The sequence below is a fragment of the Triturus cristatus genome, chromosome 9 (genome assembly GCF_964204655.1).
Source record: "Triturus cristatus chromosome 9, aTriCri1.1, whole genome shotgun sequence".
NCBI lineage: Eukaryota > Metazoa > Chordata > Amphibia > Caudata > Salamandridae > Triturus > Triturus cristatus.
The window spans coordinates 1,162,237,467-1,162,263,821 of NC_140592.1; the positions used below are offsets into that span (position 1 = coordinate 1,162,237,467).

The 26,355-nt window shown below is 43.8% G+C and overlaps 1 protein-coding gene across 6 annotated transcripts in view; it reads right to left on the minus strand.

Moving 5' to 3' along the window:
- Positions 1-26,355, minus strand: part of EXD1 (exonuclease 3'-5' domain containing 1) — a 972,955-nt gene that overhangs the window by 829,472 nt on the left and 117,128 nt on the right. For all 6 annotated transcript variants that reach the window (XM_085627141.1, XM_085627146.1, XM_085627144.1 and 3 more), the window contains one exon: positions 11,930-11,998. In XM_085627141.1, the coding sequence (XP_085483267.1) occupies positions 11,930-11,998 (69 nt within the window). The remainder of the gene's footprint in view (positions 1-11,929; positions 11,999-26,355) is intronic.

The following is a 26,355-nucleotide window of genomic DNA, read 5'->3' on the forward strand; positions in this document are numbered from 1 at the left end:
TATAAACATATACATCCCTGTGTATTTGAATTTTGTGCATTTGGTATCTGGGAAAGCCTGTTAGCGAGCATTGTGTAAAATAAAACCCCAAGCCTTATTCTAAAAAGAGAGTCTTTGCATTTTGTAAAATAAAACCATTTTCTAAAGGTGTTTGTTTTGTGTTAGGTCTCCTGCTTCGCCATGTGGGTTTGAACCACCGTCTGGGAGCTTCTGTATTATCTGAAAGGCGAAGCAAGACACGTGGTGACCCCTGAGGTGAAACATCAAGTGGATCATGTGATGGAGACAGTGGTGGTGGAGGGGGTGGTGATGGAGGAGGACACAGTGCAGGAGGAGGACGGTAGGCAGGGCTGGTGGCCTTGTCCTTGGTTTCCTTCCTGGGAGGAATATTAAGTGTCTCCTCAAATGTTAATCTCCATTTGGGAGTCTGAGAAGCAAGGAATCAACCAGTTCCCTCTTGCATTTGAATCTTCCTCTGACGAATGTCAATTTTTTACTGAATGGGTTTGACGGGAGATATGGAATCCGATGATGCTTTTGAGTCTTTCGACCTTGAAGGTTTTGGTTTCGTAGTGGGATGCTTGGTTGGCGCAAAGGAAGAGGTCAGCTGCCGATTCGGTATCGAAGATTGGCCCAGTACCGAAGCATGTTGTCGGTCCAAAGAGGTTGACGCCGACGGCTTGGCTTTAGCAAAAAAAATAAAAAAATTGTGTGCTGAGTCTATGGTTCTCTTGTGAGACCATGACACACTACACCTAGAAATAAGGGAAGGACATTGTCCGCAGGCTATTTTACATTTTGAAGGCCATTCTGAGAATTTGATTGGATAATACCCAAGGTAATCTTCCACCAAATCAAAAAATGTCTTATCCATTGCAACAAGGGCCACTCCCGCCACTTTGAGAGAGGCTTAACCCCTTCAGTGCCCGCCCCTTTCCCCGCCCAGTGCCGGCCGTTGCATTAGCGGGCGGGGTCTATGACGAGCTGGACTCGTCATGGGCACAGCGCCACCGCGGCCCATGACGAGTCCAGCTCGTCATGGGCACTGAAGGGGTTAAACAGGAGCTGCTATTTGTCATTGCTCCCTTTTAGAAAGCCATGGCCAAGACAGACCAAGGAGCAATTCCTGGACCATCCTGCGCAGCTCCACAATAGGAAAATCGAGGTAAAGTAAGCAACCGAAGATTAGGACATCTGAAATCAAACAATGTGCACTGAGTCACATACAAACTATGTTACCAAACACTAAGGAGCGGGACAGCAGGGCATGAGTCTTAAGGCGCATTGACAATAAAACACCTCAAATACAAACATGAAGGAGTACCCAAGGTTGCGAAGAGAGATCACATGCAAAAATACAGGAAGGGTAAAGTCTGCTGAAACTGAGGAAAGAAATTCACACCTCAAAGTGTTCTCTCTCTTCTGTATGGAGTTCAATGTGCACATATGTTTGTGGAGAAGTGTGGCTCAATGATTAGAGCGGCAGACCCTGATGCAGAGGTCTAGCCCGGGACCAGGGTTCAATTCCCCGCCTCGGCAGGTCTTGGGCTCAAAAATTCCACGGACCTGATAATTCTCGCCTCGGTGCCATTCCAATCATGGAGTCCCACTCTGCAACTCTGGGCAATAGCTTGCTTAATCTCCACAACGGCCCTCACAACGCTAAGGATGCCTGGCCTCCCCTTTGGTGGTGCCCAGGAGTGGACGCCTCACAGGGAAAGCCAGGATGGGTTCCACAGCGGTATTCGTACAAGCGCCTTGAGACCCTTGCGGGTGAGTAGTGCGCTATACAAGTATCAATTTACATTTACACAAACAGAACAAAACGGATTGGGGAAGAGAAGATGAAACAACATTTCTGGAAGGTTCATCAATTTAAAATAAAAAAAAGAAGGTTAATAGTGCCTTTTGCCACATTAGTCGGAAAAAAAACAATCTACAAAAGAACCCATTTCACAAAATGGTTCTTTTGAGAAAAATATAAATAAATCAATCCAAGAGCTGGTATCCATTAACTCCAAGGCATTGCCTGGCTGCCCATAGCTGTAAAGGCACACCGTGCTGAGCAATAAGCTAAGTTATGTCGCAAATCCCTGCTGAGCATGGCAAAAGGCTGGGCGCAGGAGGGTGAGGCGGACCATCCAAGGCATGTGGAGTGCAGCAGATGGTTCCATGTGGTATATGAGAAAATAAAAATCAGTGAAAAAACATAGGTTAAAGTGACGTTATGGTTAACTCGGTTTGTAATACCTTAATGTATTTTTTTTTTAGGAAACCTATGAAACCACTGTCAGAGTGCAGTTAGGATTAAAAAATGCAACCCTAAAAACATAGAAATTGGCAAGTTGTGTATGGTTAGACCAACATCCAATAAGTACCAACACCTAAAAGTTCAAGGTACTTAAATTTTAAGACTTACTCAAACCAAAATATACTACAGTCATAGTCCTCTCTTTCGTTGTGGTAAGGACAATAAGATATGTAACCTCAGCAGTACGATTATTTACGACAATTCTAATTGCATCGGTCACATCAAGAGTGAGATGATAAGCAGATTACATTGGGGGGGGGGGGCGGTGACTCATGGTTTGCATTGCTGGTGTGCTAATAATAGATTGCAGTTTTTATTCCAATTTGTGAATTTCAGTATTTTTTCGGTTGTAAATTGTACACTTTAACACACATATATATGTATCAGAGAGATCAGGTACTGTGTAGGTTTTCACTTCTTCATGCATTTCCAAAATGAAACTCTGAATGAAATATGCAAACTTTCATTTAACACGTCTAACTTTTGTTCTCCCACCACCTACCCCAGTGGTGGATTATTATTACACAGTCAGAATTACTTAGTCAGAATTTCAGCTTTTAAACTCCCATCCCCGCATATAAATGCACTGTCCACGTCATATAAGCTGAACCGTACACAATCACCAATATATGTAGCAATGGTTACATTTTTCAAATGCAAAACACACGCATCCTCCTTTAATATTCGTTTCCTAAAAAGGTGTTGTGTGGTACATAAAGATCATGGAGAAATTGCATGTTTGATGTGTTGTGTGTATTATGCTGTACTTTAAGGGGCGATCTAAAATCTAGAGGTAGCAGTTTAAATTGAGAGGCTGGTATGGATCTGGTAATGCCAGTTGTAGTAGTTAGGGAAGTAATTGATTTGCCTGCACATGAAGTGGGAACTGATCTAACCTCTTAAATGCACACCAAGCACCGAAACAGTTCCACTTAGCTTTATAAATTTTGTTGGTTGATTGAGCTCCAGCCTCAGATGAAATGTTCTACAGTCTTCTGAATGTCTAAACTGAGATATTCACTGCACTCAGGAGCCAGGCTGCCAAGTTTAGCAAAGGTCGATCCAGGAGTAGAATCTGAACTGCACAGTGAAACAGTATTAGTGGTTGGCTAGCTCCAGGGATGGGATCAATGGTAAAAGATCTGTGTGTATCAGAATTGACTAAGCCATGACGGAGACACCAGTATGATGTGGCAACTTTACTTGTTGATCTTTCCAACTGTCCGCGAAATAAGCAGAAGCCGTGAAAAGGTGTAGTCGAACATGCCTCTCCAGCTTATTATAAATGTATCTATTCTAGGTCCTAATTTCCAGTCCCTACTGGCAATGTGGCAGAATTTCTTGTTGGTGCTCATAGATCGAATTGGTGTTTCTTTCATATTCGGATTGCTCTGCTTAGGACTAGCTGGCTCGGTTCCCACTCATGGCATTCTTCTACCTTTCTTCTACCATGTCCATTTGTACTTCGGTTGACAGTGTTTGGAAGGGTGTTCCTCACTGCTTGTGTACATATTTAAAAAATAAAATAGGTCAAGTATTGCCTATGAGAAGTAAGATTCATGACATCTGAATTTTGGAAGCTCTAACACAGTTTTGGGAGTCGGAGTGTCTGCTAATGTCCATAGTAATTTTGTCAATAACTCCTAGGCATGCACTCCTCGGCCTTCTAGGGGGGAGTCTGTGGTCATTACGAAATGGCATGGCTAAGGTGAACTGAGACCACCTGCAATATTGTTCTTGCCGGTGCACAACTGAAGAGATGATATCACACTTTTTGAAACATGTATCCTGTTTGAGATTCTACCCATTGTACATCTACATATTCTTGCAAAAGTCTAATGCTTAACAGGCAGTTGGGATTCAATGGGGAGCAGGTGGACATCATCCCCAAAAGACATTGTGGATATGGACTGTCATTATTTTAATGCTCTGAATTTGGTATCGAGAAAGCATCGAACAGGAACTTCTGAGGGAAAGCCCATATCTATCATAGCCCCAAAAAACAGAATTCTGGTGGATGGAACCAGAGAAGACTATACTGCATTCAAAATAAATCGAAGATTGTGGAACAAGTTGTAAGCAAGCTTGGGCAGAAGTTGCTACCTCAGACGGTCTTGTTCCTTTTATGAGCCAGTCATCTAGATAAGGGAAAATATGAAATGCATTACATTGGAATTAGGCCACCACCTGAGTCATACATTTCTTGATGACATATGAGGAAAACTTGTGGCCACAGAACAATAGCCGATAATTGTAGTTGTATCAGGCTGCAGGGATGTGGAATTCCTATAGCCCGACGCCCAGGACATATTGTTTGGGGTCAAGGGCAACACGTTTTCATATGTATTTTGTCCTTGGGACAAATAGGCCCAACCCCCTGCAGCACAAACCCTTTGGCTGCAAGTTTGCAGCACCACATTATGGATCAGGGAAGGGCACTGTCTGCAGTTAAAGTAATATTTTTGTCCATTTGTTAATGCTGTTTAAACTTGTATTTCTGGTTCATTAATTGAAAGCCTTTACTATGAGGAGGAGTGCTCTAAGTAAATGTTGTAAGCTCTGATTGCACTATTGACAGTGGTTCCAGTATAAAAATGTGTACACACGTTTCAAAATTTAGCTATATGAGGCTATGTATAATGCTCCCAGAATGATCTCTGATTGAATGCAAATATTTGCAAAAGCTTGAAAGCAAAATTGATGATTCATTGCCTAAAAAACATGAATGCAGGAAAAAAAAAAACATTTAGCTAAACTACTGTAAAATTTCAGGAAACAATTTCTTTGCAGCTTCCTTTAGTAGCTTCCTTTAGTAACTATGCATGCTAATATTTCCCAAAAATATTCATAATGGAAAATCAATGTAACCAGTTTCAATAAGATTATGGGAAACAAAAAAAACAAGCAGTAGGTCTAGAATTGGTGGTCAGCTTTTTAGTTTTGTCAATGTGTGACTTGTAAAGCCTTACTGGTGTGGGAGCTGCCGGGCCCTCACCCTTATAACAATCAATAGCAAAAATAGTTTTTGGTCTAAAAAGCACACACTGCCACGGTAGTTCCTGGCACTGAACAAAACCACTGTGTGTGCCGATATGCTTCTTGTGAAAGAGCAAAATGCTGTCACTAACAGTGAAGCCGGCCGATACAGAGAGACACAGAATTTTAATAAATGCAAAATGTCACAGTCCACACCAGACCAAATTAGGGGCCCAATTATTAAAGAAAGTCACAAAAGTGGAACTAGTTTTATTTGCAAAGAAGTAAACAACTAGGTGAAAATGATAAATTGCTGGTCTCATATGGACCTCAAAGACTGGGTGTTTCAGTCACAAAGAAAAGTATTGCAAAATGGATTGCTGTGACTATTCAGCTCTGCCATACTGCAGCGGGTAAACTGCTCACAGTCAAGGCCAAAGCACATTCCACAAAGGCAATATCCTCTTCTGCTGCTGTTTGCTGGCATCCCGTTGGACAAGATTTGCCTTGCTGCAACATGGAAGAGTACACATAAACATACTTTCACGCAGCCTTATTGTCTGGATCTGGCTTCTTACAGTGACGTAGCTCTAGGGCAGACGGTCTTATGACATCTGTTTCAATAAGGTAAGCCTATATTCTTAGAGGTATTTTTCCTTCTTCATTTATGTGTTTTTACCATTATAAAGTTATAAGATACTGTTTTGCTTTCGCAATATGTTAAGGTATATGCATATATATTATTACCCACCATCTGCTATGTTTGTGTGCCTATACAACTGCTATCTACTCCGATTCCAGCATGTGAATCTATGAAAGATCCAATACTGGAGAAGAAAAGGAGTTACTTACCTGTAACTAGGGTTCTCCAAAACTGGTAGCCTTCATAGATTCACATGCGACACACCCTCCTCCCCTGAGAGGCTTCCCTTATTTCCTCAAGTATATAGTTTCACACTTGTGCTTGAAAATCTGAGGAACTCCGCCTCTCTTGGGAGTGTTCTACAGGGTGCTGTCGTCTTATTGGTTGTTCAAGTTTGTTTCTTTTTTTTACAAAAGAAAGTATATGAGCTATCGCAGTGAATGATCATTGCATTTTAGCCTACGATAGTATCATCTGCTGCTTTTATACTAATACCGTGGGACACCCAGTACGACGACGGGGATGATTAAAGCATGCGAATCTATGAAAGATCCAACACTGAAGAACATGGTCTCCTGCAGTGGGTCTGCTGAACTTGCAGCTGGTAATACGGTTAGTGCGTTTGACAAAATAGCTGTGGAGTACATCCAAGAGTCCTTCAAAAGGGTGCTGGCACAGGGCTTGGAGGATAATTAATGAACTTGCAGTTTGGGTGACTGGTTTACATGTGCTGGCGGGCTTCATCAATGCAGTGGCCAAAGAGACGTCCCCTTGACTTGCACATTGTGACTATGGCCCTGATCCTCCGGTTGGAAATAAATACACCGAAGGACTGCTGCATGAATAAGTAGGAGAAAGGTAACATTAGACAAATCAATTGAAGCTTCAATGATAGCAACAATGCATGCTCAGCCTCAAACAGAATCGCTCGAGCTTCTTTTATCCTTCAAGAAAAATCTCTATGTAAAGAGCTACATTACTGCCTATCAGTCAGTCTCAAGTCCCCCACATGAACTTACTGTACAGTGAGAGGTGGCTGCTAAAGAAGGCACATGCTTGCTGAACGCATCCATGCGTCTACTTTCTCCATTTGATGATATGCACAGTGTAGTCTAGTCACCACAAGACACTTAAGTATCACAGAATCTGTCTGGCGATGTCCAGTTTAGTAGGCAGTGTACTACCTGATCTCCTTAAATTTCCCACCAGGTGAGGTACTATATTAAGGACAGATGCTGGTATTTTCTTCAATTTCATTCCTTCTGACAAATGTCATCAGCTATGGGTATGGCCTTACATACTGCTCTAGGCTGATCTTTGAAGTTGTAGAGAAAGCAATCTTCTTGAACCACCAAAAAAAGAACAAATAAAACTTAAAGGCTATTTTGATGAGAACAAGATTATACATCATCCAGCTGACAGTCTTGTGGGGTTCCAATTGCTCTGCTGGATCTGTTAAGTAGCCGTCCCAGTCTAGACCAGAATGGGACAAGGTAGCATTGATTTCCAAACGTAGATGGAAGGGTGGTTTGAATGGCAGTGTGGAGACAGTGGAGGGGACAATGATACAATCAGTAACTACGGAACAAGCCTCAGCGGTCATGGAGCCTGGGTTTGCAGAACAGAATGAAACTTTGCACAACAATCCATTATTGTAAACCTTAAGCACAAAAGAGATACAGAAGAACTTGCATCATAGGTAGATCATGACAACTCATATCATATTTATCACCTTCATAGAACTTCTCAGAGTGACAATGTTGCATGTCTCGGTCCTCCACTTCTCTATATGACAGAACTTGCCCTTCTGGTTAATAAGGTAGTTTCTGCTTCTGGCCATCTTCCTCCTCATCGCCATCTTGTAGCACTTTAGATTCAGGTCGGACGTGTAGAAGGCTGGCTCTCTACATACTAAAATTAAGTACACTGTGTAAAGAGTCCAGTGATATCCTTATTTGCCGACAGAGGCAAAATAGATAACACTAATGCTCTATTTTGGGGTAGTGTGGGCGAGCAGTTAGGCTTATCAGAGGGTAATGCTAAGCATGTGTTCTACTCATAGAGGCAATAAATGAGACACAGACTCAAAGAATAAATCAGAGACCACTTTAGAAAAATAACGCTCTTTCTATTTCTATTTTGTAAAACTGAGAACTTCGCTCAAAGGTAGGTACTGTTTTTCCTGTTAATTCTCAGAGGTAAGTAACATGTTCAAATTCTTACGCTTTTACGCACAATGCAACCCTATGAGAGGAAAAAGCATGTATGAAAACTAACAGTACAGACTGTTTCAGGGGTTCACCTTGTGGATTTGGAGTTGTAGTAAGCCAAGGTCCAAAGTTCTACCAGTAGTTTGTCCGGTGAGTCCTGAATTCGGCCAGGAGCAGGGTGCTGGTGGAGTTGATAGCTGGTGCACTATGAAAAAGGGGCAACACCTAGAAAGAAGCTGCACAGGGGGACTTGTGGACAAGTCCAGGGGCTCCCAAACGAGAGCTGGGGGTCACAGGGCCTTTATGATGCGGAAGCAGTCAGTTTGTTGGTACCCAGGCCATGCAGACTGGGTGCAGAGCAGGTAGGTAGGCTGGGCTCTGTGCGCAAAGATGCTCCTCGCGGTCAGGAACAAACAGCTGGCAGGGGAAAAATCAGAACTGCGGGGCCACTCTTGAAGTGGGTCTCAGGGGTGTCGACGTCCCTTGACGGCTGCTCGCTTCCTGGGCAGTTAGAGTCCCGACTGACTCTTTCATTGTTGGGGTTTGCTGCAGGGCATCAGATATCCTGGCTATTGACATTGCTCAGCTCCAGTGGGTCCTGGTGCCTCCACACTTAGTGGGGAGATACACCTGGCCTCCTTGAGCATGGGTACCTCTTCCTGGGAGACTCCCGCAGTCAGCCGGCCGGGCAGCTGCAAGACAGTGGGCCGAACTCTGCGTTTGTGCCTGCAGGGGAGTAGTACTCCAAGAGAGTTCTTAGGCGATTTGCAAAGGACTGGTAGCTCTCTGGGGGTTTTAGAGGCCACGCAGCAACAGGACTAGACAGTTCACCACGACTGTCAAGACATGTTGCAGGCAGGTAGGGTTTCGCGCCAAAACTCCACAGCAGGTTGTCAGTTCTTGGGTCAGCAGCTCTTCATTGTCCTCTTCAGCTTTAGGTCAGTCGAATCTGAGTTCTTGGGTTCAAGGGTGCCACCTAAATACTCAATTTAAGGGTGTTAAGGGGAGTGATTAGGTAGTAGCCAATTGGCTGCCTATCTTTAGGGTGTCTACACCCTGTACATGACTACTTACTGTGAGAAGTGGGCATAACCCTGACACTAGAAGGCTAATTCCGTTCAAATCAAGATGGAGGAATCTGAGAAGTGCGGTGCACATCAGCTGCTCCACCTTAGGGGTGGTGCTGGCTGGATGTGGGCACATCTCCTAATCTTACTAATTTTCCTGCCTGTCCTCCCGACAAAACTGGGGTTAGAGCAGGGGGTTTGGCATCTCCCAGTAACTGGAGAGGCCATGGTCACATTTCAAAGGCAGCATGGCCTTAGAGGCTTCCTCCCCTGGAAGGCAATTCCTGCTTGTAAGAGATGCAAAACACCTCTGCCCAGAGCAGGCTTTGTTCTGGGCCTCAAGGAGTGAGGCTCTCACCTCAGGATGCTAGGGGGGCTGGTTGAGACCAGTCGATAAGCAAGCAAGTATTCGGTAGGTTTTCAGGTGGTACCTCTAACGTGTACTCTTGGTGCATGTATTATTAAATTGGACACTGGCATCAATGCGGGTTTATGAAGATGAGATCTTTGGTACCAAACATCTTGGAGTACAGTAAAGCAATCTTGTAGATAGGGAACTCGTAATGACGAGTGTCCAGCCATGTACTTTTTATGGCTTCCCCGTTCACTTAAAATGTCTTGAATGAACTTAGATATTGTAGGGTCACATCTACTCAGGCAGACATTTCCACACATGGGTTATAGTGCACTCTGCCTTATGGCTGTAGGGCCTGCTGTAAGGGTGTCTTACCTATAACTCCTGCAGTGTTTATAGGAATGGCACACTGGGATGTGTGCCATGTCGACTCTTCGATTTAGTCTGCACCAAGACCCACAGCCTGCAATAGCAGTTTACATGATCTTAGTGAGTGGTCTCTAGGGTGGCACAATTCGTGCTGCAGCCCTAGTGGACCCTCTTCAGTCCCAAGGCCCTAGGTACCAGGAGTACCATTGGTTAGGGACTTATAGGGGGGCTGAAGTTGTGCCAAATGTGGAACAATGGTACAGTTTAGGGAAAGAACACTGGTGCTGGGGGCCTGGTTAGCAGGGGCCCTGATCACTTTCAGTCAAAGTTGCGTCAAATACCAGGCAAAAAGTGGGGGAGGGGTTCTGCATCAAAAATCCAGTTTCCTACAGGACAGGCTATAGGCTGGTCCAAAAGGGCAATCGCTTTCAGAGTCCTCATCACCACCTTCAGAATCAGTCTTGACGATATATACTGGAATGACAGGAGACATTTTGCTAGACATATGAGCTGGCAAAAGCTAGGTAGCAATGTCTCTGCAATAGCCTAAGGAGCAGGCAAAGCTTGTATGAGTGGGGGTGTCAATGAAGATATTTAAGATTTCCTCAAGGTCAACGATGAAGGCTATGTCCATGCAACGGTCACAGACAGTGACGTCATGAATAAAGTGGTACTAAACGGAACAGTCACTGATAAGGATGATTTAGATAGAGGACTTGACCATGAGGATCTACAGACAGAACAGTCATTGATGAGGTTTTCTTACACAGAGTTGTCATGTCTCCCATCAACAGAGGCTCCAACGAAAAAGTAGATGGAAGTTCCAAGACAATGGATGATGTCTAGACTTTTTCCTTGGAAAATGAATTCTGAGACGGTATTAACCCCAGTGAGGGCTTCAACGATGATCATTTCATTGATGGAATTTTAGAAGGGAAAGCATGTGAGAGAGCTCTTACCATCAAGGTGTTATGAAGTCTTAAACACTTTTCACATTTGTCAGAGCCTATCAATTTTGCATCTTTTGAAAGATGATGGAAGGTTTCTGTGACAAGATCTTCAGACGAGAACAGGTCTACAGACTATAAAGCACCCTGCTTTCTCTATGCAGGAGGATGTTGGTGGAAAATTGATTACATTGCCGGCCTTTTTAAGGCTTGTGCTGAGGATATAGATACACGTGTCACATGGATCACCCGCATTGAAGGAGATTTGCACCACAAGTCCTTCAGAGAGCCTTCTTAGGACTTTCAGGCATGCCGGTCTTCGCTGAAATTAGCGCCAGGTCCACTAACCAGAAACAGATTAAGCAGTCAAAAGAGATGACTTAGACCAGGGAGCCAAATAATACCAGAGAACAGAAGAGCAAAGCTCTGAACATACTGCCTGCGCACACAACATGAGGTAGAAAATCTGAGCTATGGTAGATTCTAGGGGGAATAGAGTTCAGAGAACTGCCATCTCAGTAGCTGAAGTTTGGATGGGATGAGTTCAGACAGATGGGGTGGCACATCAGTCAGTAGGAAAGTGACCACCTTTCAAACCTGCCATGACTTTCCTACTTCTTTGGAATAATGAAAGAGGTCTGTTTGGAGAACGGGGCCTGCTGTTTTATCTCAGACATTTTACTCATTTTTACTGTTCTAGCCCTGGTGACATGGCATTAAATATTACTTTACAGATGCTACAAAATCCTGACAGGCACAGTGAAAACTACACCACATGCACAAATATTGTCCATGCTGGAGAAGTCTACCACAAATTATACAAACAGCTTTCTAAACTGCAGTCGCAATGCAGACTAGCAAAAGAGGACAATTTCATGTCACTACGCCAATCACTACCAATGGTTTGAAAGGGTTTTATTTCAACACCAAAGCTTAACATTACTTAGCATTCACACTTTCAGGCAGTCTCATGTCACTTAGCCAATCACTATCACCTACTGATGGCCTGAAAGGGTTTTTTTTTTTAACATCAAAGTGTAACATTACTTACCATTCTCAATTTCAGACCCAAAAAATAGCTTCACACCTGGAAGATTTAAGCCACAGTCCAAATCTTTAACTGAAAAATGTAAAATTAAGGCACGTTTAAGAAGGTACTTCATGATGCAACATAGCTTTGACTTATGCAGTATGTCACAACTAACATTGGCAAAACACAACAGGTATGATTTGCTTTAACCGCATTTGATTTTTTGTTCTACTAGCCATGTAACGTGTGGTATGTTCGCACGCATTAACTGAAATCACACAATGGTGGCACCTATATGCATCAGACAATACACAGAGGAGAAAACAACCACACACATATTCAGCTGCACAACATGCAAATACAGAAAATGAGAGATGTTGGTCTGACCATGTACATATTCATGGTAGTGTGTTGCTTACAACAATTAATGTTTTGTGGAATGGCTATGGGTGCACAATGCTTAATTTGAGCTGGTAGGGCCCACCAGCACTCATTTCTGGGGACCAGCACTTACTTTTCCTCATCAGACATTGACAGCGAGCAAATGAGAGAAAAAAAAACACAAACAGGAAAGAGGTAGGGCTGGGATGGAGAAGTCCCTCATATGGTGACTGATGTGCACCCCTGCACTCAGTGCCCGAGCTGCGACGAAGTCTGGATCCCTGGTGATGATTTTTGTTGTCATGGGCGCAAACAGATCATGCATGTGTGCCATGAAGTAGGCCTGTCTCATGGACTGCGGTCTTGTTGGACCAGGCAGTGCACCCAAATCGCTACCATAATTGTAGTGAAAAGCAACTGCCTTTGCCAGGACTCAAGTAGCACGAGCGTGGTAGTGGCAGCATACCATGAAGTGCCCGTAGAAGTGAACAGGCTTTTTTATATGTGTTCACAGAGTCACTCTGTAAAGTTCTTCTGCTTTGCGATTACCTCACCCTTAGTATACATAAAGTTAGTATGTAGCACTGCACAGCACATGTTGTACGTATGCAATTGTTGGGTGCAAGTGTATGGTACAAAACATGGCCTAGGGCTGACTGGAGGAGCATGAGGAGGTAGAGAAATACCCCCAGCCAGATTTGCACATGAACTTCATTCTTGTGAGCCGAGTGGGACACACACTAGAGGAAAGAGAGAAAGGATTTTCAGTACACTTCAAAGGGTGCTCTTTGAAGCAGGGTGATCTCACTGGAAAGTGGCCTGGACACATCTCATTAAGGAGACAGGGCTGATAAGAGAATCAGAAAGAGTAGGGCTGGGAACTGGGGTAGCCTTTTTATGCACCTTTTACTATGGCTGACGTCCAGGTTCAAACCTCTAATCACCTCCAAGGTCTGTGTTGTGAAGCTATCAGATTATTTTCTGGGGGAAGGGCAAGACAGAGAAGTGGGTATTTAAAAAACTCAGACCCTAAATAGAATTTGGCGGTCTAGAAATGGACTGTAGGAAGGGGAGTTCAGGACACCCCATATTGTCAACTGTCAAGCAGCCAGACCGGCTGTGTGAGGAGGAGACGTTCACCAAGACTTCTGCCCGTGACTTGGGGGGGGGGACACTTTTGAAAAAGTCAGAATGGGAATCCTGAGACACAGACTACAAGAGGGGGTTAACCCGAACGTCACCTACAATGAAAGCCTACTGCTACCATTAGTGAGAAAGAAGTGGGACCTCAGGGACCTGCCTATTGAACACTACAGCCTCAACCTCAGGGGACAACTGTGTGTATTGCTGGTGTATCCGTATTTTACTTTGTGTACGTACATAAATAGTCCTTTTTCATAAAAGCAGGTATATGACTGAACAATTATTTATTGTTGCCATAGAATGTATTTTGAGTTGTGAGCCTGTGTTCACACCCATGTATCTAACCCCCCCCCACCCCCACCGAAGCCTTGAACGACTCTATCCACACTCCTACGAAGAGTCAAGTGCTGAAGGGGTACTTGGCCTAGTTACTCAGGACCTATATAAAAACGTCATGCCCTAGGACACAGGAGTAAAAGGCCTCCACCCCCACGGTTGGGCCAAGTAGCTCCTGCCTGCCCTGAAGCCCTCTGAAAGGGCTTCTGAGACGTAGGAAGAAAAAGACAGAAAGAAAAAGTTGTAAAGGCAGAAAGCATGAACCTGCATGAGTGAGATAAAGGAGCACATAGTGTCCGACAGTGGATATCAAGACTACACAAACTAGGTGCACGGACATTTAACAGCACAAACAGCTTATTTCTGAGCAGAGATTTGGGCTCCGGCACTCATTCTATTATAAAATAAGCACTGTGGATGCATATAATTGGCAGGTGGGTATGTGGATGGGTGTGGTTGCATTTCTAGATACATTCAAATGTGAGTGTGTGGATGATAGAGGTTTTATGGATGAATGCTTGGGTGTGGGAGCATCAATATGTGCTTGTCCAGAGTGGGTAATGGAGATGGGTGGCAAGATTTAAGTAGGAGTATGACAAAATGTAAGTAAGAGTAAAAGTAACCACGAGAAGGAGCAGGCAGAAGAGTAGGACTAAGCTGGAGCAAGCAAAGTGTTACTTATAAGTACAAATCATTAAAAGTATATACAGGGAGTAAAAGTACTGAATGTAACAGTAGCAATAAATAGGAATAAAAAGAACTAAGAACAGGGATAAGTAAGAGAATGTGTAGTGTGTATTAGTAGTGTAGAGTTGGCAGGAGTAAGTAGTAAAAAGAATACGAGTGAGGAGTAAGTAGAAGAGTAAGAGCAGGTAGAAGAACCAATAGGAGTAAGGAGGTAAATGTATGCAGAAGTACGAGTAAGTGACAGTAAGAGAACAGTTCTACAAAGGAGTAAGCAAGCACAGGAGTACAAATAGGAGTAAATAGAAGAAAGTACAAGTAGGAAAAAGAGGTAAGTGTGAGTCAATAGGTTTAAGTAAGAGGAAGAGATAGCAAGAAGAAAAGGAGAAGGCATGACTAACTAGAAGAGTAGGGCATCCAGCAATAAGAGCATAGTAAGCAGAAGCAAGCGGTGTGGGAGTAAACAGACATACCAATAAAAGTAGGAATGTGAACAAGTAAGAGTAGGAGAACGTGCAAGTATAATAGCAGGAGCAAGAGTCAACACGAGTAGGGGTAGGTAGGAACAGATTTGATGAGGATTATACAATGCCTTGTAGAGCGCAACAAATACCTGGAAGTCTTCCTATTACTAGTAGACACAGCTAGATGGAATAAAGGAATTGAGGTTGCTCAAATAACAATTGTAACTTGTTGAAAGAGGCTGGGAGGAGAGCTACTGTAATCAAATAGAAGGTAGCTTCAGTATCTGACCGCCAAGTAGGCGAAAGAACCAACAACTTGCCTGAGGCGCTGGATCTGTAGGACAAGTTGTTCATTGCTTGAAGCCAAGCATAGAACACAAGTGGGACTGTAAAGAGTTCGGTTTTTCCTGATGTATGGATCCTAAGTTACTGACTGTGCAATATGTAAAGAACACAGCTTTGAAAATGATGTGCTTGTAAATAGGCAGCCAATGTAGGTTTGTCAGATGAAAGGTTATGGATGCATGGGAAGGAAGTCTCCTAAGGAGCCATGCAGATGAATTTATGACACTTTGAATGCACTGAAGTAAATAATAAAGAGCTCTGCGATACAGGGCATTCCAGTAATCAAGCCTTGTAATACAGTTTTGCAAGATGATTTTGTCTCTCAGGTTTTATGCCAATGTAAAATGTATGGGACAGTCTCCAAGCGCAGAAGCCCACCAAGCCAAAGACATACCGAATTATGTCTACCAAACATAAGAACCTCAGTCTTGCCCCCATTCAACTTGAGACAAGTAGAGCTCATACACTTGGCAAACTCGTCCATGCAACTGGTACAATTAAATTTAGTGAGGGAAACACTTGAAGATACAGAGAAGAGAACTTGTGCATCCTAGGCATAAAAGAGGATACGGTAACCATAAGCATGGACCAAAGATGTAAGGGGAGAAACATAAATGTTAAAATGGGTGAGGCTCAACAAGAGGCTTTGGTAAACACCATACCTAATGGAAGTGAAATTGGGCCCAAGTAGATGGTTTTTAAAATAAAACCATTTTAAGGCTTGCTTGCTGACTACAATTTCAAGTGCAGTATGTGATAAGAAAGGAATGCAAAACCTTGTCAAATGCAGAGGAAAGATCTAAAAGAATGGGTAAAAGTGCAGGAGTAAAAGGAGAAAACAATGAGAAGTAAATAGAATAAAACGTAGGGAAGGGTAAATTAGTGTACGAGTCTGCATAAGTAGTCAAGTAGGATAAGTAGGAATAAGAGACTGGGGTAAGAAAAGGAGCAGAGTAAAAGAATAAGAAAACAAGAGGATTAAGTGGCAGCAAAAATGAAAATTAGGTTTGTATGCCTGATCTACCTCGGGCGTGGGGGGTCAATTGAAACAATCACCAGCCCACCAAGTTAGTTTGTGGGCAGCATGGGAGTTGTAATTTGGAAAATGGTAACTGCCACTATACTTAACTGTTTGTGACTGCGCCATGGATTCTGCTTCCCTGTTTACGGAGTAGGGGGTTATATAAAATGTTTTTGGGCTGATCCTCCTTCTGCAGGAAAGTCTGGGGGTTCAGCCACCAGACCATCAGTGTAGTTTGTGTGCAGCATGGGAGTGGTACTTTGGACGGTCTCTCTGCTTGTAGTTCATTTACATTTGGTTGTATTTGGCCATAGTGAAATCCCAACCTTAGGGCACAGAGGCAATTTTTGAAGCGTATCTGCCCACAGTGAGGATGGAAACCACCACTAGATCAGCAAAGATTGTTGCGTGCAATGAGCGTTCAGTCCCTTAGTAGAGATTTGTTTACCCAGTTGTAGGAGACTGGCTCTCTATATAGTGCACAAAAATAAAGTTCACGGTGTAGAGGGTGGAGTTGGTAACTGAGGCACTACAAAGAAGGAGGAGGGGTACCTGGAAACAGGCTACCCAGGGGGATTTGGAAACAAGTCTAGGGCTCTCAAATGAGACCTGGGGTCACAAGGGCCTCCCAGATGCAAGAGCACAGTCGGTTCATTGGTACCCAGGTCAGGCGGGTTAGGTGGAGAGCAGGTAGGTCAGCTGGGCTCTGTGAGTTGAGGTGCTCCTTGCGGTCAGGGGCAAACAGCTGGCAGGGGTTAAATCAGGACTGTTGGGTCACTCTTGAAGTGGGGGTCTCAGAGGTGCTGATGCTCCTAGAAGGCTGCTTGCTTCCTATGTAGTTGGTGTCCAGACTGGAATCTTCACCGTTGCGATTTGTTGTAGGCCTTCCAGTACCCCAGGTATTGGTGTTACATGCCTCCGGTAGACTCTGGTGTCTTCACACTCAGTGGAGAGATAGATCTGACCTCCCAGAGCACGGGTACCTGCACTTGGTTAGCTGCAGCATCGGTTGGGCTGTGGAGCTGCAAGTTGGTGGACGGGACTCTGCGGGATGGTGCCTCTGGACTGCAGGGGAGTAGCTCCTCTACTCCACGGGAGTTTCTAGGTGATTTGCGGAGGGCTGGCAATTCGCTGGGGGTTCTATAGGCCACACAGCAGCAGGACAAGACAGTTTACCACGATTATCGAGAATTGGTGCAGGCAGGGTTTTGCGCCGAAACTTTGCGACAGGCCTTCAGTTCTCTGATTCAGTAGTTCTTCTTTGTTCTCTTCGGCTTTAGGTCTGTCAAATCTGAAGTCTTGGGTTGGGAGGTGGCACCTAAATACGCAACTTAAAGGCATTAAGGAAACTGACAGGTAGTAGCCAACGGGCTACCTACCTTTAGGGTGTCTACACCCTCTATATGACCACTTCCTGTAGGACGTGGGTATAACCCGGACTCTAATAGGCTAATTCCTTCAAACAAAAGATGGAGGAATATGAAAAGTGGGATCCACATCAGCCGCTCCACCTTAGGGATGGTGCTGGCTGGATCTGGGCATACCTCCTAAATGTACTAGTTTTTCCACCTGTCCTCCTGCCAAAAGTGGGGTCAGAACAGGGGGGTTGCCATCTCCCTCTAACAGGAGAGGCATGGGTTGCATTTCAAAGGCACAATGCATTTGAAGCTTCTCGTCCTGGACGGCAATTTCTGCTTGGAGGAGGAGTGAACACCTCCGCCCAGAGCAAGCTTTGTACTCGGTGTCCGCGAGCAAGGGCTCTCCCCCCGAGGTCAGAAACATGTCTAGAGTGGTAGGCTGGCTGACACCAGTCAGTAACCACACTAGTAGTTAATAGGTTTTTAGGGGCCACCTATAAGGTGGCCTCTAGGTGCTTTTATTAAGAAATCTTACACTGGCACCAGTGCGGGTTTATTAAGATGAGATCTATGGTACTAAACATCAGGGGGAACAGTGAAGCCATCATGGAGCTGAAGAATACGCAACAATGAGTATCCAACCCATGTCCTCAATATGGCTTCCCTGTGCACTTACAATTCCTATGAATATACATGGTTATTGCAGGGGTATATCTACTCGGACAGATGTGGCCACACATGGGATATACTGCACCCTGCCTTAGGGCTTTAAGGCCTCCTGTAAGGTGTGTTTTAACTATACCTCATGCAGTTTCTAAAGGCATTACACACAGGGATGTGTGACATGTCATTTTAGTCTGCACTAAGACACACAGCCTGCAATGGCAGTGTGCATGATCTTGCTGAGGGGTCGCTAGGGTGGCACAATTTGTGCTGCAGCTCTAGTGGATCCTTTCCATTCCCAATGCCTTAGAGTCTAGGGGTACCATTTACTAAGGACTTACAGAGGTGCTGAAGTTGTGCCAATTGTGGAAAAAATGTACAATTTTAGGGAAAGAGCTCTGGCACTGGAGACACGATTAGCAGGAACCCAGTGCACTTTCAGTCCATGTCAAAAAGGGCACTTTCCTACACCTATATTTTATTTTCACAGTATTATGCCATGACAGTTTCTGCACTTGGAGCAGAATGCCTGCTTTTGTCGCCTATCTGCCCAGAAAGCGATGGGATGGTGGCAATCACCTTGGAATGAGTAGTACTGCTTGGAAAGCGGGCACCTGGCAAATTGTCACTTCCTCTGTACATTTTGGCCAAATTGTGTATGTTTGCGGTTTCTGCTCCCTCGGGTAGCAGTTCGGCCATTTTTGTGGTCCAACTACCTGTAGGTGTGGGGGTGGGGATAATGCCAGTAGGCCACTGGGGATTGTGATGTACAATGTGTGAGGGCCACTGCCTCATGGGAGCTTCACTTGCAAAATGTTTGGGGCAAATGGTGTGCGATCTAGTTTTTCACCAACCTAAAGGGCAGCAGACTTGCCAGCTTTGCCCATATTTTTATAATCATTACTGTCATTATACACATAATTAGGATTCATGTTTGGATCCTCCGTCCTGGGCAGGGTAGTGTATCTTCTAGTTCCATTGTAGTTCCTACAAATACTAGAACTACGATTGACTCAATGTCCAAAACACTACTGTAGCGGTCCCACACTATTGCTCGCTGGCTCACAACAATTATATGCCCCCGGGAGCTTTTTTAATGAGCTGCACCACGAGCAGCACTCCCAGCCTTGTTTATGAGACGCATTTCCAGCACTCTAAGTTTAATTGATTTCAGTGGCCTGCAGCTACTTCACCACATGATGGCAGTCCGCCACCATTAAAGCTCATTTCGTGCCAGTTTCTTTTTATTTATATTTCCAGCCTACACCAGTCCTTGTGATAAGGTTCCGTATGCACAGCGCTTTGATTTCACCATTGATGAATTTTTCTTGTGGATTCGGCAACAGTAGTCATAATGCGTGTAGTTGCTTGCTTTTGGTAATGAATAATTTTTTTAGGTGCAGTTTGTTTCACATCTGTTTGACTGTACTTCTAAAAATTGTTTTTAAATATTCTAATACGTTCAGTATATCATATATATTATTGTGTTTCACAATTCAGGGGCGCCTCATTGAAGGAACTGTAATATACTTCTTTGTTGATAATCTTTTTTAATGAAATTTCTAGTGAGCCTACTTTGGTGTTAGCTATGTGCGTGTAGCATTAGTGATATTGTCCCCAAGTGTGTGATATTGTCCCCAAGTGTATCGGTCCCTGCCAAGAGGTAACTTTTCTGTAGTAGAAAGTTTATTTTGCAGGTTGTTTTTTGGGTGTTTTACATGAACATTGTGCTTTTTTTCCCACTTTTACAATTCTATTTCAGTTTTTGGATTTTTTCAATTTCTTTTTTGTTGCTCTTTTCTTGGTGCATGTTTTCCCATTATATTTTCTTAAATAGGTTTATTTTCTGATCTTCATATTTCAAGTCACATTCATATTTGGGTACATGCAGTTACAAGAGTTGCAATTTGAAGCAGTGGATTCTGTTGCATACACTTTACTGTCTACATTTTGCGGTCGAGCTTACCTGCAGCACGCATGCGCAGCTCGCTCTGCGAGACATGCTGTATTAGGGTATGCACTAGAAGCCCCGCCCACTCTCCGCCTATGTTGGTAATGGGCTTGTGTCATTGTCCTTTTTAGGTCTCGCTGAGTTAGAGCGCATGCGCTGCTCGGAGAGACATTTTGTAGATGAGTTTTCAAAGTGCTGCTGACTGTCCTAGCGCTTACGTTCACGCGTGGCCGGCCGCCAACAGTCTTTCACGGGTCATTAGAACCGTGATGACTTTCACATTCGCAAAAGTAAAGAAATAGAAAAAAACTATTTCTTTACTTTTGCTATAATCGCGGCACCTGCGCTTTACTTTTAATGTTCAAAGTAAAGCGCCGGTGCCGCGATGCTTGCTCTCGCGCGACAGGCCAATGCTTGTTGAGCGTGGGAATAAGTCATGCTTTAGAGGTGATTCTTAGAGTACGTCATGATGCCCTTGCCGCGACAAAGTTAAATAAAGTAACACATCGCATTTTGAGCATCTGCATAATGCCATGGCCTTATTTCATGTTTCGTGTTTGAAAAAGGTACTTAAATAACCTTCAGAAAATGCCGGGTTCCTTTCATGGCAAAAAGAGGCTTTTCCGTGTTCCAACAGATTGGTTCATACAGTTTGGCATCGACTCCTGAACAATCAATGTTTATGTTACAAAGCATTTGAATTCTGTTACTGTGGTAACTTTGTAAATGCCTCCGCGGGCTCAATTTACTTTTCAGAAGACATGGTTCCCAAGGCCGCCCACACGCTCCTCTGCACATTTCTTTTTTTAATGATGATTATTATTTTTGTCCCCCAGCCTGCTGCATGCCCACAACACTCCTTGTACTGTGGCCATAAAATGGGCTCTCAGAGGCGCGCAGACCCATTTGCTGCTTACCGTGAAAGCAGATTGGTAATGCTTTCCCGAAGCACTATTTCAGAACCCAAACCGGGAGCCTGACGCCTCAGAGGAGATTAACTACAGGTGAGGCACAGAGGCAGCCAGATCCATCACTCATTACAGCAGCCGAGCCGGACACTGCGTGGGGACCCCGATTACTACTTTTCCCTTCGCCCACCCAAATTGCATATTTTGCAAATGCCCAGGCATGGTGGTAAGCTGGGCCAGTGGGCATAGGCTGGTGCTTTAGGCACGGGAGGCGGAGCCGGGGTAATTCCCCTGCTTCCTAGGGGCAGCCTCCTCTCTACAATGTACCTCAGCATCCGCGACTGGTCCAGGCAGGAAGACGGGAAGTAAATAAATGCCGCTCCTGTCTGCTGTTCCTAATTTTATTCAGCCATGCAGTCAGTGCTGGGCAAATAAAAGGAGGGCGTCGCCATCTATGATTTGAGGACATTTTATGTAAACACCGCATGCGTTTTGCGAAACTGCAATTTTAGCTTTTAAATGTTTTGTTTTTACATATCGCTAAATCGTGAAAGCCTGGAGGGCCTGGTCCAGGACAGCATTACAGTCTCGGCATGTTTTGATTGGATGAGTTGAATCATACCACTGCTTGCGTCAGACCCCGTATCCCGGTACGTGGCCGAATCCCTATGTATGTTCCTGTACCCCCGCGTCCTTTTCATCCACAATCTTTTTTTAAAATATGAGGCCACCCAGTGCCCTCTTGTCTTCACAGACCCCTCACACTTCAAGCACCACCTGTTCCAAAAGTGGTCATCTTGGCCATCTTGAAATGTTTCTTAGACCATTCCAAGATGGGCGTCAAAGTCTGTGCGTGGTGGAAGTCACTTTGGAAAAGTTTAACTCGATTAGCGACTCCCATGGACCTGAGAAACTTGAGAGCTTTTAAATATTAGATGCCCTTATTTATTTAATGTGATTTTATATAACGCAAACTCTACCCAAAGGTGTCAGAGCGCTTAACAAAAGGACTAGTTACATTACATAAGGACTTCAGAGTCCATAAATTACATAAAAGATACAAACAGAAAAACTCAAAATTCACATAAGAATGGTAGTAAGTACAAAAGTCTACTACAGATACTAGTGGTTAGAGTTACATATATACAAATTTAAAATTCACTCAAGGTTACATTTTAATGAAAGTTAAAGAAGGTTAGGGTTGGACATATATAAAATACATATTTACACAGCATTATCCTCTCGCCATTGACTTAACTCCTGGAGAGATACGATGCTGTGTTTTGGCATTCTGCAGGAGAACAAAATCTACCAAAAGCAGCTCCGAGCCAGACCTCCTCCACCCCCAATACCTACACCAGTGCTGGATCGTCAAATTAAAACATTTTCCCTGTGGCAACCCGCTGCATGCCAGTTGCAATCTAGAGACTATTAGCAAATCCCCAAAGGAGAGGAAGAGATATAGCTGCCAAAGGTCACACAGCGCGTCAAACGATTGAGCCAAGATTTCACCTCGAGGCTTCTTGCATTCAAAGTTCCTGGCTCATCCCAGGTACGCACAGTGTGCACAGAAGCTTTGATGGCCAGAAATAATGGAGATCAAATCAACAAAAGACAAGACATTTGAAATTAAATCTGCTTTTACCAACAATCCTTCGGCGTCCTGATCTAGTTAATGACAAGTTTCAGCTCCGCAACCTGCAGCAGAAACGCATATTCATCACTTCCTTGAAATTTGGCCATAAAACAGATTCTCGGAGACGCGCAGACCCATTTGCAGATTACCGTGAAAGCAGATTGGGAAACTGCTTTTCTGAAGCACTGTTGAAGAGCCCAAACATGGAGCCTGACTCCTCGTCGGAGATTAACTCCAGGTGAGGCACAGAGGCATCTATCACTCACTACAGCAGTTTGTCTACTGCAGTGGTTCTCAACCTTTAGACTTCCGGGGACCCCAATTAATCATTACTGGAACCCGGAGACTCCCACCCTCCCAATCATTATTGGAATCCGAGGACCCTCGCCCGCCCCGAGAAATTGCTGCTAGTCGATGGCCACAGCCTAAGTATAAACGATGCTTTGAACGCAAGACAATACACAAACAGTACAGAAAAAAACATTCACACAAATTACACAAATGATGACACATTCTATTTAATTCTCAAATGCACAAATAAAACAAGCATTGGCATAGCCAATAGGTCTCGCCTTTGGGACCTTATAAGTGTTTAGCCATGTAACAGTTGGTTGTTGCACCAAGGATATTGTGCTGCATAACTAAATACTTCTGAGATCCCAAAAGCGAGACCTATTGGCTATGCCAATGCTTGTTAAATGCTGGCTTCTGATTTCTAAGTCCCCCCTTGGTACCGCCTTGTCTCAATTTGTTACCCTCCATAAGGACTGGACCTTTTACTTCCATGGTTATATGTGGGTGAGCACGATTTTGTTTATTGACTATAGGGACAAACAATGGCGGCTGCTTTTTTGTGAATACAGCGCGTCTACTGCTTTTCGTATAGAGGGCTATGCCGCTCTAACTTTAACACAGCCACCCACACAGCACTATGGCAGAGCTTTTTTTTAAAAATGTATTATTACTTTTAAGAAGACTGCGGCACCCGCTTCAGGGACACCGCGCAGTCTTTCGCCTTTTATTTATTTTTTTAAAACAATTTGCATGCTGAGCGCAGGGCCCACTTTAGGGACACCACGCTCAGTTTCATTTTTTTCTTTTTTTTTTAAACTATAATATCAAGTGCGGCGCCCGCTTCAGGGACACCGCACTCTGGCTTACTGTACAGGTGCGGCTCATCCTAATCTGCCTTATTGTTACCCATCACATCTCAGTAAACTGAAGCGCAGGGACAGAGATACTTGTCCAGGATCACACCGGCTATCACAGGTGGTCGAGGAGGGCAGCCGTACCTTGACTTCACTATTGGATGGGGCTGCCACACCTTCTCCTACGTGAGGGGAGAACAGGTGCCTATATTCCCTTTTCCACCACCCTACCTCTACCCATACAGGAAAGCTTCATGGATACCATAGTTCCTAGAGAACCCCCATATGCATGAACATTTGCCAGTATGTACTTTGAGCCGAGAGTACAAACAGCCCGCGGTGCAGTGGACAAAAACAGTACAATACACTGAGTAAATCAGTTCAGTCCACATGGATGCATACTTCCGCCCACCCTTTCAAAGTCATGGTCTCAACGTGAGATGTTCACAGATTTAAATAGTGGGACTTGTAAAGCGATGTTTGAGAAAATGGGTATGGTCTGACATGCTTTTTAAAAGCTTTAAAATTGGTTATGTTTTACAAAAGAGAGTAAGGACATAGAATGTTTTGAAACAAGCACTGGAAAAGCTAATAGGACTGACGTTGGCCAACAGCCTTTTGATTTTGTGTTCATGGGGAAGCTGCAGGGCCCTCCTCAATCAAAAAAAATGAAATCGGTATCGTAATTATGAGATTTTGAGCTATTGGCATTGTAAATGTGTTTAAAAAAACCTGCGATAATAAAAGGCATTGCCATTTACAATACCAATAGGTAAAAGTTTCGAAAATGCAAGACCTATTAAATTGTAAATGCTTGTTTGTCATTGGTATGGTTTCCTGCTGAGTGGAGGGTCAGCATACTGCTGGAAGGCTTTCTAATCGGCCTCTGAAACGGACTTTGAATCTGAAGCAGAGGACCAAGAAGAAGATTCTGGCAGCATTTTGTTTAGTACGAGAGGAATTTTCACATGAAGTCACTACCATTGTGAACCTTGTGGATCATTTACAGAAGCCGGTACGAAGGTCTGCTGTGCAACATGAGTGAACTGGGAAGGTAAGTGCAAGGATGGTATACCAACAGCCTGGAGTGCAAGCAACGGTCAAAGGGCATGAGCTTGACCCCATGCTTGCCATTATAAGTGCAGAAGCCTGCGTTGCCCATAACAGGATGCAACCTTTTTTGGCTCCTTTCAGTTGAGTTGCCAGATGCACACTAGAAACTGAGAACTTTTTGCCAATCCTTTTCTTCCAACTCTTTAGTGAGGATGTATTTTTGGAAGATATTTTTGACTTGTATGGTGAATAGTTTTACAGGAACCATAGTGCCACACTCAATCACCCTGCTAGAGCTACCCAATGGGGTCCCACAATTCATCAATAGATTAAACAGTTTTGGGGTCTAACATGTTGTGTCTAACATGTTTGGTGGGATTAACAAAGAAGCCAACAAATGTTTTTTATTGGTATACTATTCCCTTGAAGGTAACTGCTATTTTTCCAGCAGAAATGAGCAGAGAATTCTTGGTTGCCGCTATAGATGCTGCATTTCATGGAAAATGGTGCAGCTTTGCCACATGGTCATCCTAAATGTGAAAGTCTCTTCAAGATTCCGCCTGTCCGTGATCATTTAGTAGAAGGTTTCAAAGACATCTATATTCCAGGTCTAAAGTGTAGCTTTCGCCGGAACTCTGATCATGTTCAAGGACTGTCTAGTTTTCAAACAGTACACACCCAGCAAAACAGCAAGTTACATCCTTCATTTATATATGCTATAGTTAAAGTGCCTCTGAATATGCATACAGTTTAAGCCTACACTGGCAAGGATTCTTCAACTGACCACTCATTGCCCTGCCACTTTGGGAAACCAGTTGGTAAAAGAATTGTGTACGAACTTCCCAGAACACTTTTCACATAGGTCACCACTTGTATTGTGATCATTTCTACAGAGGAGTGAAACTGTTCAAGGAAGTGTTCAAAAGGTAGGATGCGAGACACACTGCTTTAACCATAGAAATTACCCAAAACTGCTAGTGCATAAGAAGCTTCAAAAGATACACAGCATTGACTTATGTAGCAATGAACTGCTTGATTTGAAAATTTCAGTCAGAAGATATGTGAACATAACCATTCACTATGAAACTACTTTACCCAGGACCGTTTGAGGTCAGGTAGCAGAGGTGCCTACCCCAGCATGCATTGCGAAATACATCACACATGGAAGATGTAGATACTTCTGATCAAGAACTGGATCCTTCTAATGCTCCTAGAAAGGCATACATCTAGAAAGGAAGTTGGCTGTTTCAGTTGGTGTCATTTAATCCTTTTTATTGGCATTTAAAAATATAAGCATACATACATCACGTTCCGTGGAAAGGAGTATGTTACATGAGTAGAAAAATAGACCAACAT